This window comes from Brachypodium distachyon, chromosome 2 (assembly GCF_000005505.3).
Source record: "Brachypodium distachyon strain Bd21 chromosome 2, Brachypodium_distachyon_v3.0, whole genome shotgun sequence".
Taxonomy (NCBI): domain Eukaryota; kingdom Viridiplantae; phylum Streptophyta; class Magnoliopsida; order Poales; family Poaceae; genus Brachypodium; species Brachypodium distachyon.
Window position 1 is genome coordinate 27,438,504 of NC_016132.3, and position 14,103 is coordinate 27,452,606.

The following is a 14,103-nucleotide window of genomic DNA, read 5'->3' on the forward strand; positions in this document are numbered from 1 at the left end:
TCCAAGTGTACAGCGACCCTCGCTATAAGGTCGGCGTACACGCCCTACATACTATTCTCGCACTTGAGCCATTTAGCATTGGCACCACGTACTCCTGTTGTTTTATAGAACAACAACAGGTACCCATTACCCGTTTACCTGGTGAGTAGATACCCATTAGGGTACGGGTATGGGCAAATTTTTTATCCGTAGGTACGTAAATGGGGAAAAAGTTGTACCCGGCGGGTATGACGGGTACAGATATGAGGAGTTAATACCCATACCTGTTTACCCGTGTATCCGTAAGATGGGCTGACAAGTGGGTTCTCTAGAGTTTCTGTACACTTAATAGCCTTGTTTTTTTTCAAGTGAATCCTTGGTTGGACCTTGCTGGACGCAGTAAATTGATGGGCCGTGCCGGCCCTCAGCCACGAAAACCCTAACTCCCTGTGCTCCCTGTTTCTGTCAGTTTCTCCTCTCACTATATGTGTTGTATGCTTCAAGTGCTGCTGTTTTTTGTGCACCATATGCTATTGTTGTATGAGAAATTGTTGTTGTTTTTAGCAAATGTCAAATATAATGCTATTTATAACCATACGATCAAAAAAATATACGGGCATTTTTTATCTGTGGGTACGCGTCTATTCTGACGGGTACGGATATGAACAAAAGTTGTTACCCGGTCACGAATATGGATATGGGTAATGGGTCGGTTATGGACGACAGGCAGGATGGGTGGCCAATACCCGTGCCCGTGGCCTGCGGGTGCCATCTTGACTCATGCGTGTTGCAGCGTCGCTTTGCAGTCTCCGCACGCTGCACGGCACAAGCGGCACCCAGATCTGGAGCGCGTCCCTACTCCCTACTTGGGTTCTACCGTGTCAACGAGGACCCGACTTGGGTTCCACCGTGTCCCGAACTCAACGCCGGAACCACGTTTCATCGGGGGTGCAAAGCGCAAAACCGACGGAGCAGTAAACCCGTTTCTGCCCACTTTCCCCGTGCTACCTCTGACCGTTGCCCAGCTTTCCCGTTAACTCCTCCGCCCTCCTCGCCGCCGGCGACCGGCTTCCCCCCACCGAGCTCACCATCACCACCTCCTTGCTGAACCTGGTAAGAATCCATTGACCACGGCCCACCCCCCGCCCGACCCTCGGATCTAAATCCACGCCTTCCAAGCCCACCACGCCCCTGCCCCGCCGCTGGTTGGGGGGAAGCATATGCTCGAAATCCTAGATCTGACGACGCTACCTTATTATCTCCGCTGCAGCAGCTCCCTGGGATGGAGAATGGGGAGATCGAGGGCGCCGACGACGGGCTGCCCGTGCCAGCACCACCCAACGGGCGACGTTACAGGCCAGTCGGTTCGGACGACCGCGCTGTAATCCAGATGACGTCCATGGAGACCGACCCTTCCTCCTCCACCTCCACCACTACCGACGGTGCAGCAACGCCCCAGCCACCAAGGTGATGCAGACCTCATCTCGTGTTTGTGGATTTTCTGAGCATTTTTTTTGCCCTTTTGCTTCATTCACAACACGTATAAGGGCTTCGGATTTAGTAGAGATTGCACTTATATGTGATGAAATACTTGCGTAGTTGCCCTGAATTTGTATGTGCATTGCCATGACCGTGCGTCATTAAGCCAAATGAAGTGTTTCACTGACCAATCGGAATCAGATGGTAGGCTGCTAGGAGCTAACGAGAAATCACCATGAAGTCATGGGAGGTTAATATCAATTTTTAACTATGTTATTGGTTGTGGACTGTTTGAGAGCAGGTACTACTATTTTAGGCTTATAGCCCTTTTCAATTGTTTATTTTTATTTCACTTTTGCAAAGATCTGAGGTTGTGGTGGTCCATTCACTCTACCCGAGAATACTCCCTACATCGCTAGGGAATCATCTAATGGCCTCCCATTTTATGTGGTAGATATATGCATCACAATCTTTTGATTACTCCCTCCGTTCCTTGAAAGAGGTCATATTAGATTTCATTAAGACAAGGCTTTGACCACAAATTACTATGTTAAAGTGTGGTTTATATGACATGAAATCTGTATCGCTAGATTTGTTATCAAAAGTACTTCATAACACTTGTGGTTTCATGTCATATAAAGGATACTTTAACATAGTAATTTGTGGTCGAAGTCTTGTCTTAACGAAAGCTAATATGCCCTCTTTCAAGGAACGGAGGGAGTACATTTCAATTGATTGGTTTCACATATATTTTCAGATAGTTGTTTTTTAGAAAAATATTTTGTGATAAATGTTATTTAGAACAAAATTGGGGAATATGAAGGGACAATCATTTACAGAACTCATCTGCTACATATTTTAATTCTGTAGCAATGCACCTGCTCTTATCTAGTTTTACTTAGAGCTCAAGGCATAAGGAGCGGGATTGTGAAATTCACCTTTTTCTTTGCGGGAGTAGAAGGTAGACGCTCACAAACCTGCACACACCACCACCATTCACGCCACCACACGTGCACACATACTAGGAAAATATTGGAGGTGCCACCGTACTTACCTAGTGTGGAACACGCTTCCCACTTTAACGTGCACTCGTGTGAATAGAATAAATATGGTACACTGTATCAATCATAGGGGATTGTACCAGGTGGGCGAGAACGAACAATCTCGCTCTCACCACTAGGCGATAGGCCGATCCATGGGTCGTGAAATTCACATGAGTTCTACGTGTTTGTGGGATATCCTGCAATGTAAGACCATGACCAGCACTTGGGAAAAATTGGTGACAATATTCATATTACTATAGTCTCTTTGGTTTTGAGGAGATTTTAATGGCTGTGAAGTTGTTTCTGGGTTCAAGTTATAAAATTGAGTACCTTTTATTTTCCTGTTAATAGTAGGAACAAGCCATAATTGCTGGTCATATTTAGAGTCAAACTAGTTTATTTTGCCATCTGGTACTGCCATGTGTACTCATATTTTGAGATCTCATGTCGTGCTTCTTATAGGTGTTTTTTAACGTTCTTTACTTAGAATGCTATGGATGCCACATATGACCACTTTAAGCACTTACTGTTTTTCCTTTATCAGTTCTTACTTTTGATCTTGCTAGTTTGGTTGGGATATTACTTCATTTGCTATCATGATTGCATATTCTATGAGTAATTAGGCATGATTTCTACAGAAATTTTCCTTTCTGGTGTTTCTTCCGATGGTCACTATAGCTAGCAAGATGATTTAGAGGAACACAAATTGTCTAGCTATGATTTTTGTGAGCTCACATTTTCTTCTATTTATATTCTCTAGGAACCTTAAGCCTGGTGCTAATCTGACTATTGATCCAAGCATGCAAGAAGGTTCTAGTGATCATGATACAACATCCAGTGGATCTCGAGGGGATTCAAAGCTTGAGCTTTTTGGTTTTGACTCACTTGTAAATATTTTGGGCCTCAAGAGGTAATAATTTATTTAGGTTGATTAAGAATTCAAGATCTGTCTCCTTTTGTTATGCACACATAGTTTTTGACTTGTATTAAGCATATGCTTTATGAACTATTGGTTTTACTCGACAACATCAGTGTCTGATGAATCTGGACAGCATGACAGGAGAACAGATTCAGGCCCCTTCGAGTCCTAGGGATGGAGAGGATGTTGCAATTACCATTGGACGTCCGAAGGTTATCTCCACTTCTAACAATTAGGATGAGAGTCATCTGTTTTGTAATTCACCGCACTTTTCCTAGTTAATGGTGAATAATTCGGAATTAGTATATTTGTGCTTGATGAACAGAAAATAGTAGTTCTGCAGTATACATAGCATACATTTTCATCTATTCGGCGTTTATAACTTGGACTAGATGTATCTGCTGATGCTTTCACCTATCTTATTTGACAATTTGCTACATCTCTAGATATATTCACTCATCTGTAGTTCAGGTGCTGATTCTAATTTTATGTTTGAGTTTCCTTGGAATATCAACAGGTTCATGCCTGGTCTCCCAAACTTTGTGAATCGTTTCATTTATTTTCATTGACCAGTTCTTTTTCTGTTTATTTGGTAAAAGCTATATTATTAATCCCATCACCTTTATTTGGTACACAGGAAACCGCACCTAAGTTCGGTACCATGATGGGTGTCTTTGTGCCATGCTTGCAGAATATCTTGGGAATCATTTATTATATCCGGTTTACCTGGTAAGTATTGGGTATTATGTGCACTTGTTTTTGCTACTGCACATCGATGTTTCATTCCTATTTGGTTTTTGCACGATAAACTTGCTACGCTAACATGCTAGTCACCATTGTGTTATTGTTACTCTTTGGCAAAGTTCCACCTGTAATATTTTGATACCCATGGTAGAACCAAGTAAAAGTTGCTGTAGACTCTGTAAAGGGTATTGTTATCTAATGTGGACATATTTAACTACAATTGCAGTATTAATCCCATTGGCACATGGAACGCTTTTGTAGCCTTGATAGGAGTGGTATTTCAGAAATTGTGATGCATGTCTCTCTCTTCACGGTCTTGATTCTTTTTGGGTTATTCAACACTGACCATTATTTTTTTTCCTTCCTGCAGGATTGTTGGTATGGCAGGCATATGGCAGTCACTTGTTTTAGTCTCATTCTGTGGTGCTTGCACATTTTTAACCGGATTATCATTAAGTGCCATTGCAACGAATGGGGCAATGAAGGTATGCTGAACACTTGAACTACTGGTGATGAGTTTGGATTGACACCTAATAAACCTTATTTTTGCTGGTTGATTGTCTTAATTTCATTTGTGGAACCTGGTGCAGGATATGGACAAATTTCTTTTGTATAGTTAAATTATCTAGATTCATTTCTAGAAGTACTTCTAGAACTTGTTTGATGTTTGATGCTGCTACCAGAATAAACTTAAATACAAATTAGCTGATATACATTCTGTATGATCCATAGGGTGGCGGGCCATATTATCTCATTGGTCGTGCACTTGGCCCTGAAGTTGGAGTTAGTATTGGATTGTGTTTCTTCCTTGGAAATGCGGTTGCTGGATCCATGTGAGTATACACTGTAGTAGCCAAGTTCTTGAAGGTCTTCTCAAATTTCGTTTATCTTTTGTTTGCTTGTGGGCAATTTGATATCAAGTTTTCTACACCTGCTGCTTGGAGCTGGCATCATATGAGTTCTTTAAGTCAGTATGTGATGAGCGGAATGGTTTAAAGTAAATATAAAAGTGGCAAATTGAAGGTTTTTCTGCTATATTTGGATGCTTGTTGGCCTTCCCTGCGACCAATTAATGATTGGTTTGTGGAGGTTCCAAAGGTTGAATATTTATGAAATCTCCGTATAAAAGTAAAATTAAGCAATTATATTAGAAAGAAAAATGTCTTGATTGGAAATAATGGTCGAACACAATTGAGTTGCTAATATAAACTCGTACTGCTGCCTATTGGAGTTTCAAATGATACAATTTTTTCTTAGTTATCACTTGCTACTTATCAGTTTGGCATGTATGTTGTTGCTCTCCGTCCCTCCCTCCCTCCTGAACTTACCTGTCATTTCAGGTATGTGCTGGGTGCTGTCGAAACCTTTTTGGATGCTGTTCCTTCTGCCGGATTATTCCAAGGTAAGGTACAAGTGATACTACTGGATAAATCTAGTTTATATTCACGAGTGCCGAAGAGAAATGCTTATTATTTCCAAATATCCAAAATTTTGACCCTTGTACTTCAAACCTTTGTTACTGCATAGAAAATGCCTATATTTACTTTGATTTGCATTGCTAGCTTGAGTGCATGTTATGTGAGGAATTGAGAAAATCAAGCGGAAGGACAATACTTAGTACTTTTCTTAAGTTGTACTGCTAGTTTTTTATATATATTTTGTCTAAGTTATGCCCTTTTTAAATGCAGAGAGTGTAACAGTGGTCAACAATACATTATTAAACGGCACAGCGACAGCTGGCACAGCAACTATAGCAACACCGAGCTTGCATGACCTTCAAGTATATGGTGTTATTGTGACCATACTGCTCTGTTTTATTGTGTTCGGTGGTGTCAAAATCATCAACAAGGTTGCACCTGCCTTCTTAATACCCGTGCTCTTTTCGCTGTTGTGCATTTATCTTGGCGTCTTCATTGCGCCAAGACACAATGCTCCGAGTAAGTACCACATGTGTTATATAGTTATATGTTGGATCATCATCATTATGCATTTGTGTGCTCAATTATAATGTTGGCTTTCCTAACTAGAGGGAATCACCGGGTTGAGTATAGCTTCACTCAGAGACAACTGGGGTTCAGAATATCAACGTACAAACAATGCTGGAGTCCCTGATCCAAATGGTTCTATATATTGGGATTTCAAGTAAGCTTATATTATAATTATGATGGATCTCAAGCATACTCTGGGCATTTTAGACAATTTTCACCCCTATAAACTTTGGTCAATCATGGCAATGACCCCACTCCCATTATTTCCTGTTAATAGGAGCAAGGCTATGGGGCGAGAGTTTCCTCAAAAACATGGTCATTTGTTTAGAGAAATTACAACATGTCCCTGAATTTCAATCAATGTTTCAGTCACTATCCAACTTCTAGGACAACTTGATAGTTGTCAAGTAGGTCTAACTGACAGAATAAGTTGACATGGACAGCAGATTATTTAGAGGGTGACACGGTAAACACTTCCTGACATACTACCTCCGTGTATAAATGTAAGATGTGTCCTAAGTCAAACTTCTTCAAGTTTGACCAAGTTTGGAGATTTTTTTTACCAATATCTACAATATCAAATAAGTATGCTATGAAGATATATATCATAACGGATTTAATAAAACTAATTTAGAGTTATAGATGTTGGTAGATTGTTCTATAAATTTGGTCAAACATATGGAAGATTGACTTAGGATAAAGCTAGAACATCTTACATTTAGGAACGGAAGTAGTAGTTGTTAAGACCCAGTTGGTAAATGAAACTTGATGAGTGCATTCTACGTTCCATTCATAGGAATCATAATACCAACATTGACCCTAGTTGTTAAGACCCAAGCAGTAAATTTCCAATCTACTTGATGGGATAGTCTCTAGCCAGAAAAAGGTCACCACAGCTCCCACCCATCTTTAATGAATCGATGAAATCCACCTGCCTGCCTCGACATCAGCAACTTATTTTAAGTCACAGGCTCTTGATGCTATTTCACTTAGGGCGGCAATAGGGACTTTGCTTGTACTTTGGGGACCTGCATTAGTTTAGGAACTGTTGTCGAACTTGCAATGTTGAAGGCCTGAGATGTATCAAATTATCTACGTTATTGAAAACATAAGTTGGAGGACCTGCACGACAATTTATTCAATTCTCTCTGTGCAGATGCAACTTGCTAATAGATTCTTATATACTTTTCAGTGCTTTGGTAGGTCTCTTTTTTCCAGCCGTCACTGGAATTATGGCTGGCTCAAATCGATCTGCTTCACTGAAAGATACACAACGTTCAATACCAATTGGAACATTATCTGCAACTCTTGCAACCACTGCTATGTACTTGTTTTCTGTGCTTCTGTTTGGAGCCTTGTCCACAAGAGAAGAGCTTCTAACTGATAGGTTTGTGCTCTGACTTTGATTACGGTCCCACCACAGCTATTCTTCTGGCTGTTATGGTCATTGGGCACATTAAAAGTCATTTTCTTGTTTTTACGTTTGTCTTCTTTGTATGGGTAGATGCTGTTTGAGGTTACGTACTCCATGCTTTTACAATCAGAAAAAAATATGTTCTTTTTTTTTCATCTTGAGCTAACAGAAAGTTTTATTGACCAATGTACTTTATACACTCAATATTCATGTTTTGTATGAAGCAAATATTGTTGAGCCTCCTTTTGTCTGTATTCTGTTTTCATACAACTACGTTCTGACAACATGGCTGTAGAATACTGTTTAATTTTTTTTCTTAGTTCCATAAGCTGCTAAGCTACTGATTTACTGTGTGGTCAGACCATAAATATCCTTAATACTTGCAGGCTGCTTACTGCTACCGTGGCATGGCCTTCTCCAGCAGTGATTTATATTGGTATTATCCTGTCCACTTTAGGTGCAGCGCTGCAGAGTTTGACAGGAGCTCCAAGGTTACTTGCAGCAATAGCGAATGACGACATCCTTCCTGTTCTTAATTACTTTAAGGTTTCTGAAGGAGCCGAGCCTCACACAGCCACTTTATTCACATCATTAATCTGTATTGGATGTGTCATTATTGGGAACTTAGATTTAATTACACCCACTATCACTATGTTCTTTCTTCTGTGCTATGCTGGTGTGAACCTGTCGTGCTTTCTGCTTGACCTTCTTGATGCTCCTAGTTGGCGCCCTCGATGGAAATTTCATCACTGGAGCCTTTCACTTGTTGGTGCATTGCTTTGCATTGGTATGCCTCTTGACCCGTACCAGTTTATTTTGTTATTCATGACATTCATCCTGGGATGCCTGTAGTACTTTTGCTGAATATTGATTTATGTACTTTAACATTTATACTTAACTTGTACTCCCTCCGATCCATATTAGTTGTCTCAAATTTGCCCAAACATGGATGTATCTATGCCTAAAAAACGTCTAGATACATGTAATATTTTGACAATTAATATGAATCGGAGGGAGTATATTATTTTGTTCAAAGAATGTTATTCTATTCACATGAAGAACCAGCTTCTCCTGACATAATTGAAATGTATCCTCACATTGTGTTTATGATAGGGCTTTCCACTTACATGGATTTTTCTCTTAAATTTCAGTTATCATGTTTTTGATCTCTTGGTCTTTCACTGTTATCTCCCTTGCTCTTGCAAGCCTCATCTATTACTATGTGAGTATAAAAGGGAAGGCTGGAGACTGGGGAGATGGGTTCAAGAGTGCTTATTTTCAGTTGGCACTGCGAAGTCTCAGATCGCTAGGAGGTATGATTTTCTGCATGGCTAATAAGCAGTCATAAGTAAATTTTGCAAACTCTCATTATACTAACACAGTAGCACTCACTATTCTCCTCACAGCAAATCAAGTTCATCCTAAGAACTGGTACCCCATTCCTCTGATATTATGCCGCCCTTGGGGTAAACTTCCAGAAAATGTCCCTTGCCATCCAAAACTTGCAGATTTTGCCAATTGTATGAAGAAGAAGGGCCGTGGTATGTCCATATTTGTCTCAACTATTGACGGGGATTATCATGAACTGGCGGAGGACGCTAAGACTGCCTGTCATCAGCTGGAAGCGTACATTGAATACAAACGCTGTGAGGGTGTTGCGGAGATCATTGTAGCACCTTCAATGTCTGAGGGCTTTCGCAGTATTGTTCAAACGATGGGCCTAGGTAACTTGAAGCCGAATATTGTTGTGGTGCGATACCCTGAGATCTGGCGCCGTGAGAATCTGACAGAGATACCATCGACATTTGTGAGTATTATAAATGACTGCATTATTGCTAACAAAGCAGTTGTTATTGTGAAGGGCCTTGATGAGTGGCCTAATGAGTTCCAGAGACAGTATGGGACTATTGACCTCTACTGGATTGTGAGAGATGGAGGATTGATGCTTCTTCTGTCTCAGCTCCTGCTCACGAAAGAGACCTTTGAAAGCTGCAAGATCCAAGTCTTCTGTATAGCTGAAGAGGACAATGACGCTGAGGAGCTAAAGACTGATGTCAAAAAGTTCTTGTATGATCTTAGAATGCATGCTGAGGTCATTGTTGTGACTATGAAGTCATGGGAATCTCACGTGGAGAGCAGTAGCAGTGTTGCTCAGCCAGATGACTCCCAAGAGGCTTACACAAGTGCACGGCAGAGGATTAGCACATACCTTTCTGAGATGAAGGAAACCACACAAAGAGAAGGACGGCCACAAATGGACGATGGGAAGCGAGTTGTTGTGAACGAACAAAAGGTAGATAAATTCCTCTATACAATGTTGAAGTTAAACTCCACAATACTCAGGTACTCCAGAATGGCAGCTGTGGTGCTAGTGAGCCTCCCTCCGCCACCACTGAATCACCCTGCGTATTTCTACATGGAGTACATGGATCTGCTTGTGGAGAACGTCCCACGCATGTTGATAGTTAGGGGATACAGACGAGATGTTGTCACATTTTTCACTTGATTAGATATATACCTTTGGGAGATTGGTTGTTGTACCATCATAGCAGAATGGATATGCAGATTCCACTACTGAAGTTGGAAGGCCCCACCTGGGTATACCTTGAGATACAATACCATCATAATGAAGAGGCCGGGGGTACTCCCTCCTTTTCGAAAAAAAAAACAATGCCATCATATACCTGAGATGTGATCCTGCTGGGCTGTTATCACCATATTAGGTACGCGAACTAAAGTATCTTCAATCTTTTTCTGGACACCAGCACAACAAATGTATACTTGGTCATTACAAATTTTGTAGCCAATTGTTGTACTTTGTCGCATAATAGTGGTCAAAGGTTTAGAGTTGACTGCACAAATAATTATGTGCCTGATATTTGGAAAGGAGGGAGTAGCTTTGTCAGGGCATAGCATTTTAGAAGTCTAGGCATTAGGTCTTGCGCTTAATCTTGATAAAATCAGTACAATCATTAATTCCACATTTAACTATTTTGGCCTACATCATAGTTTTAAACCACCTATTTAAATTGCCCCTGCTTTTAATCCGTATCCGAGATGCTAACACATGTGTCTTCTCATGGTCTCCAAAAGGACCACCCCTGGTGTTTCTTTTGTCAAAACACTACTGGGGCTCATCACGGTCGTGTTTGCTAAAACCACCTGTGGTGAGCTATTGAGATGACAACTTTTTCATGAGTGACACATGCAGAGGCTGCATATCAGGTGATAGTTGACACCACGTAGCGTTAGCATGTCAGCTGCGAGGGCTTTATTCTGCACCGTGATCCAAGCCGGAATCTTGACCTTTGGGGGAACTTGCATGCTCTAGATAATTTCTGGGTATGAGCTTATCATACCAGGAATTGAGCGTGGTAAGCAATACTTGTGGTAGTGTATTTTCCATCAACAGTCCACTTCCAGGTGATGCTGTCCTGTGGTTGACATAGGGAAATCTGATTGACGATCCCCCACATGGTCACAAATCACCAAACACAGGCTAAATCCTGGCTTGAAGAAATTCACGCACTTCTCTGCACCGCCTCACAGATTGATGCTGAGCGGTTCCTGGTTCCCTTGAAGATTAAGGGGAACTGATCTTTTAGAGGAATGTGAGGAACCAGTGATCATGCCAGAATTGAGTACACTTTCCATTGCCGATTTGAATGGCTGTGCTTGCACGAAAAAGCGCAGCCGAGCAGCTGTCATCATGGTGTTGGAAACCATTCCAAGCTATATCAGTGTCACCCCATCTCTTCCATAACCATCTGAGCCGCAATGCTCAACCGTGCATAGTGAGAGTAGGCACCCCCAGACTCCGAAGATCCTGTGGGAGCAAACCTTGCGCGAAACAACCAGGCACTACCCAGCTGAAACTGTATCCTTCCCTGTCCACAAGAACGCATGCCGCAACTTTTCTACCTGCTGGTCGAACCAATGTAGCTGTTGCGACGAAATCATCTGGTAAGTAGGCATGGAAGAGAAGACAGAGGTATAAGCACCAAGTGGCCCGTCCAACACTTTTATGAAGAAACCACAAAACTATGAAATTTATATCGATAATAGCTCGGCACCTGAGGCTAAGCTTATTCGGATGGTACTTACCATTCTACCAAACGTATCAATAATTTTCATCAGGCAACAAATCTAGACTATTGAAGTTAAGAAAATACAGGCTTTCATATCCATGCCTGGTTAACTTGCAATATATTATTATTTAGGCTACATCATAGATAAAAGTAGCACTTTCAGCTAGCACTATTAAACAGAATGCTCATCTTCCTCCTGAAACGCTTGATACTGTGCCAATGGTTGATGAAGGATATGACATGATGTAGGAATCCAACCCTTCATTTTGCATCAAGGCCAGTGCTCGGAAGCTCCGGTACTCTGGTATTAGCTCTGGCGGTTCAGTATAGCCATCTTGGTATTGGATCACTTGCCGCATGCTAGGCCTTGCATTGGCAAATGGGTGTGAGCATAGTAGTCCTAGCTTCAGCGCCAGGTGTGCCTTGCCCACATGGTAGAGCCCTTCAAGCCTTGCATCTATTACATCAGCCAGTGATCCTTGTTGCACATGCTCAAGCACCCAATCGACCAACATGACCACAAGTGACCTCTAGAATGAAAACACGGAAGGCAAATACATCGGTCAGAGGAGTGGCCTTCCCTGTGCGTGCTAGCTCTGGAGCAATGTAACCAATGGTGCCGACAACACGAGTAGTCCCTTCTTGTTCAACGCCATGATCATACAACCTTGCTAGGCCGAAATCACCCAATCGTCCATTCAACTCGTCATCAAGGAGCACATTGCTTGCCTTGATGTCTTGATGAACAACCACTTTCTCCCACTCCTCGTGGAGATAAATCAGCGTGGATGCAATGGCCTTGATGATCCGAAACCTTGGATCCCAACTTAATGTGGAGTAGCAGTCCGCCTCACCACCATGCAAGTACTTGTCGAGGCTTTGCTTTGGAATGTACTCATATACTAACAGGAGCTCACCATTTCGCCGGCAATAGCCAAGTAACTGTACCAGATTTGGATTCTGAAGGTGGCCAATGCTAACAATTTCTGCGATGAATTCCTTGATGCCTTGCCTGGAACCTCTTCACAGCTACCTTTGATTTGCACCTTGGCAGCTCTCCTCTGTACACTCTTCCAAATCCACCAACCCCTAGAAGGTTTCTGTTGTCAAATCCTTGTGTGGCACGGTACAAATCCTTACGAGAACCGGTGTGGGCCGAATTTGACCTCCCAGTCGTCACATAGCTCCGCGTACCTAAAATGCCTCCGCACAAGCATGAAGACAAGGGCAGCCACGGACAGGATGAGTAGTGCCGTTGCTACTGGCAGAAGGATCTCCAATACCTGGAGACATCGTGGTCTATCCTTGGGCCAGGAGGTAGCTTTGGCAGCATGGTGACATTGATAGCTGGAGCAGGAGTGTTGATGCCAAAGCTCCAGCCAAGCACATAGTGTTTCGTGTGCAATCTGCCTTGTGCAGCTGAGAAGCCCATGTATGCCACATCTGTGAGCACGGTTGAGAGGTTGTACTTGGCTGATACTGTTGGTGCTGCAGGTTTGGCCATGCCAAGAGGAGCCATCGTGGCGTCGATCTGCATCCTGTCTCTGTGGTAGTCCACCCACACCTGCATCACCTCTTGCTCATCGAGGCTCAAGCTCTGGAAGGTGCCATTCTTGTAGAAGCCGGCGTCATGGGATTGTATGGACTGAAGGCTGTTGATGTCGATACCAATATGGTTGCCGTTCATGTCTTGGAACTCCAGGTTCTGCCAGGTGTCTAGCTCGACCGCAAAGATGTGGTTCGTTTGGTTGCCCAAGTACTGCATCGGCATCGCCGCCGCTGATGAGTTCTTGCTTGGCGCAATGAATAAGGTGAGGCCATTGCCGCTCAAGTCTTTGTAGGTGGAGACGATAGCGAACACAAAGGAGACGGAGAAGGACAGCGCAGCCCCATCGGACAGGTTGCGGAAGCATAACGGAGTAGGGTACAAGGCGTGGCCCATGCCCCCGGCCGTGCCGTTGGTGAGCTCAAGTAACCCGTTGGGCGTCACCGAGGCCGCACCATCAAGGGTTAGGTTTGTATTGGAAAAGCCAGAGCAGCTAAATTGGCGGTGGGCGATGGATGGTGGTGCCACACTAAGGGTAAGAAAGACTAGGAAAAGGTAGATAGGTTTCATCTCGGGCATGTCCATGAAAAATGGAATAAGCAAGTTCATGTATATATCTGGATGTCGGCAGAGAGGACTCTCAGTTTTCTCACTGGGCCTTTTGGTTAGGTTTCCGCAAGAACGGAGCTTTGATTTGATCCAGCTTTTATCTTTCTAAGGTAAGAGTGCAAAGGGACTTGGGAGTAGTTTGCTTGCCTTACAGGTCAACCTTTTCGTAGTCTACTCTTCTGTCTTGTGAATGATGAGAAATTGGCAGCTCGATCACATTTCGGAGTGCCAAGTCCAAAGGATCTCCACCAACCGTCCTAGCCTTGTCATGTTTGTGTTGAAAGTTTATTATGC

The 14,103-nt window shown here is 42.7% G+C and overlaps 1 protein-coding gene and 1 pseudogene across 3 annotated transcripts; one reads left to right on the forward strand and one right to left on the reverse strand.

The window, feature by feature from the left end:
- The first annotated feature begins 899 nt into the window (after nucleotides 1-899).
- On the forward strand, nucleotides 900-10,567 carry LOC100838289 (cation-chloride cotransporter 1). Of its 3 annotated transcripts, none has more exons than XM_014899093.2 (14): nucleotides 900-1,092; nucleotides 1,253-1,446; nucleotides 3,262-3,411; nucleotides 3,554-3,632; nucleotides 4,058-4,149; nucleotides 4,535-4,649; nucleotides 4,897-4,997; nucleotides 5,505-5,566; nucleotides 5,853-6,101; nucleotides 6,192-6,306; nucleotides 7,345-7,539; nucleotides 7,953-8,353; nucleotides 8,718-8,879; nucleotides 8,973-10,567. In XM_014899093.2, the coding sequence occupies exons 2-14, from the start codon at nucleotides 1,262-1,264 to the stop codon at nucleotides 10,070-10,072; spliced, it is 3,006 nt and encodes a 1,001-aa protein (XP_014754579.1). In that variant the 5' UTR covers nucleotides 900-1,092; nucleotides 1,253-1,261; the 3' UTR covers nucleotides 10,073-10,567. The 3 variants fall into 3 exon arrangements, with proteins under 3 accessions (XP_014754579.1, XP_003568633.1, XP_014754580.1); XM_003568585.4 differs by having other exon boundaries at nucleotides 901-1,092; nucleotides 1,250-1,446; nucleotides 8,973-10,430; XM_014899094.2 differs by lacking the exons at nucleotides 900-1,092; nucleotides 1,253-1,446 and having other exon boundaries at nucleotides 3,269-3,411; nucleotides 3,562-3,632.
- A 1,159-nt stretch (nucleotides 10,568-11,726) lies between these two features.
- On the reverse strand, nucleotides 11,727-13,859 carry LOC100836857 (annotated as a pseudogene).
- Between the last annotated feature and the right edge of the window lie 244 nt (nucleotides 13,860-14,103).

Bases quoted from the DNA above. Each gene is read 5' to 3' on its own strand.
- LOC100838289 (XM_014899093.2), top strand. From the start codon at position 1,262: ATGGAGAATGGGGAGATCGAGGGCGCCGACGACGGGCTGCCCGTGCCA. The intron at 4,150-4,534 runs GTAAGTATTGGG...TCCTTCCTGCAG, and splicing joins TATTATATCCGGTTTACCTG to GATTGTTGGTATGGCAGGCA. The intron at 4,998-5,504 runs GTGAGTATACAC...CTGTCATTTCAG, and splicing joins AATGCGGTTGCTGGATCCAT to GTATGTGCTGGGTGCTGTCG.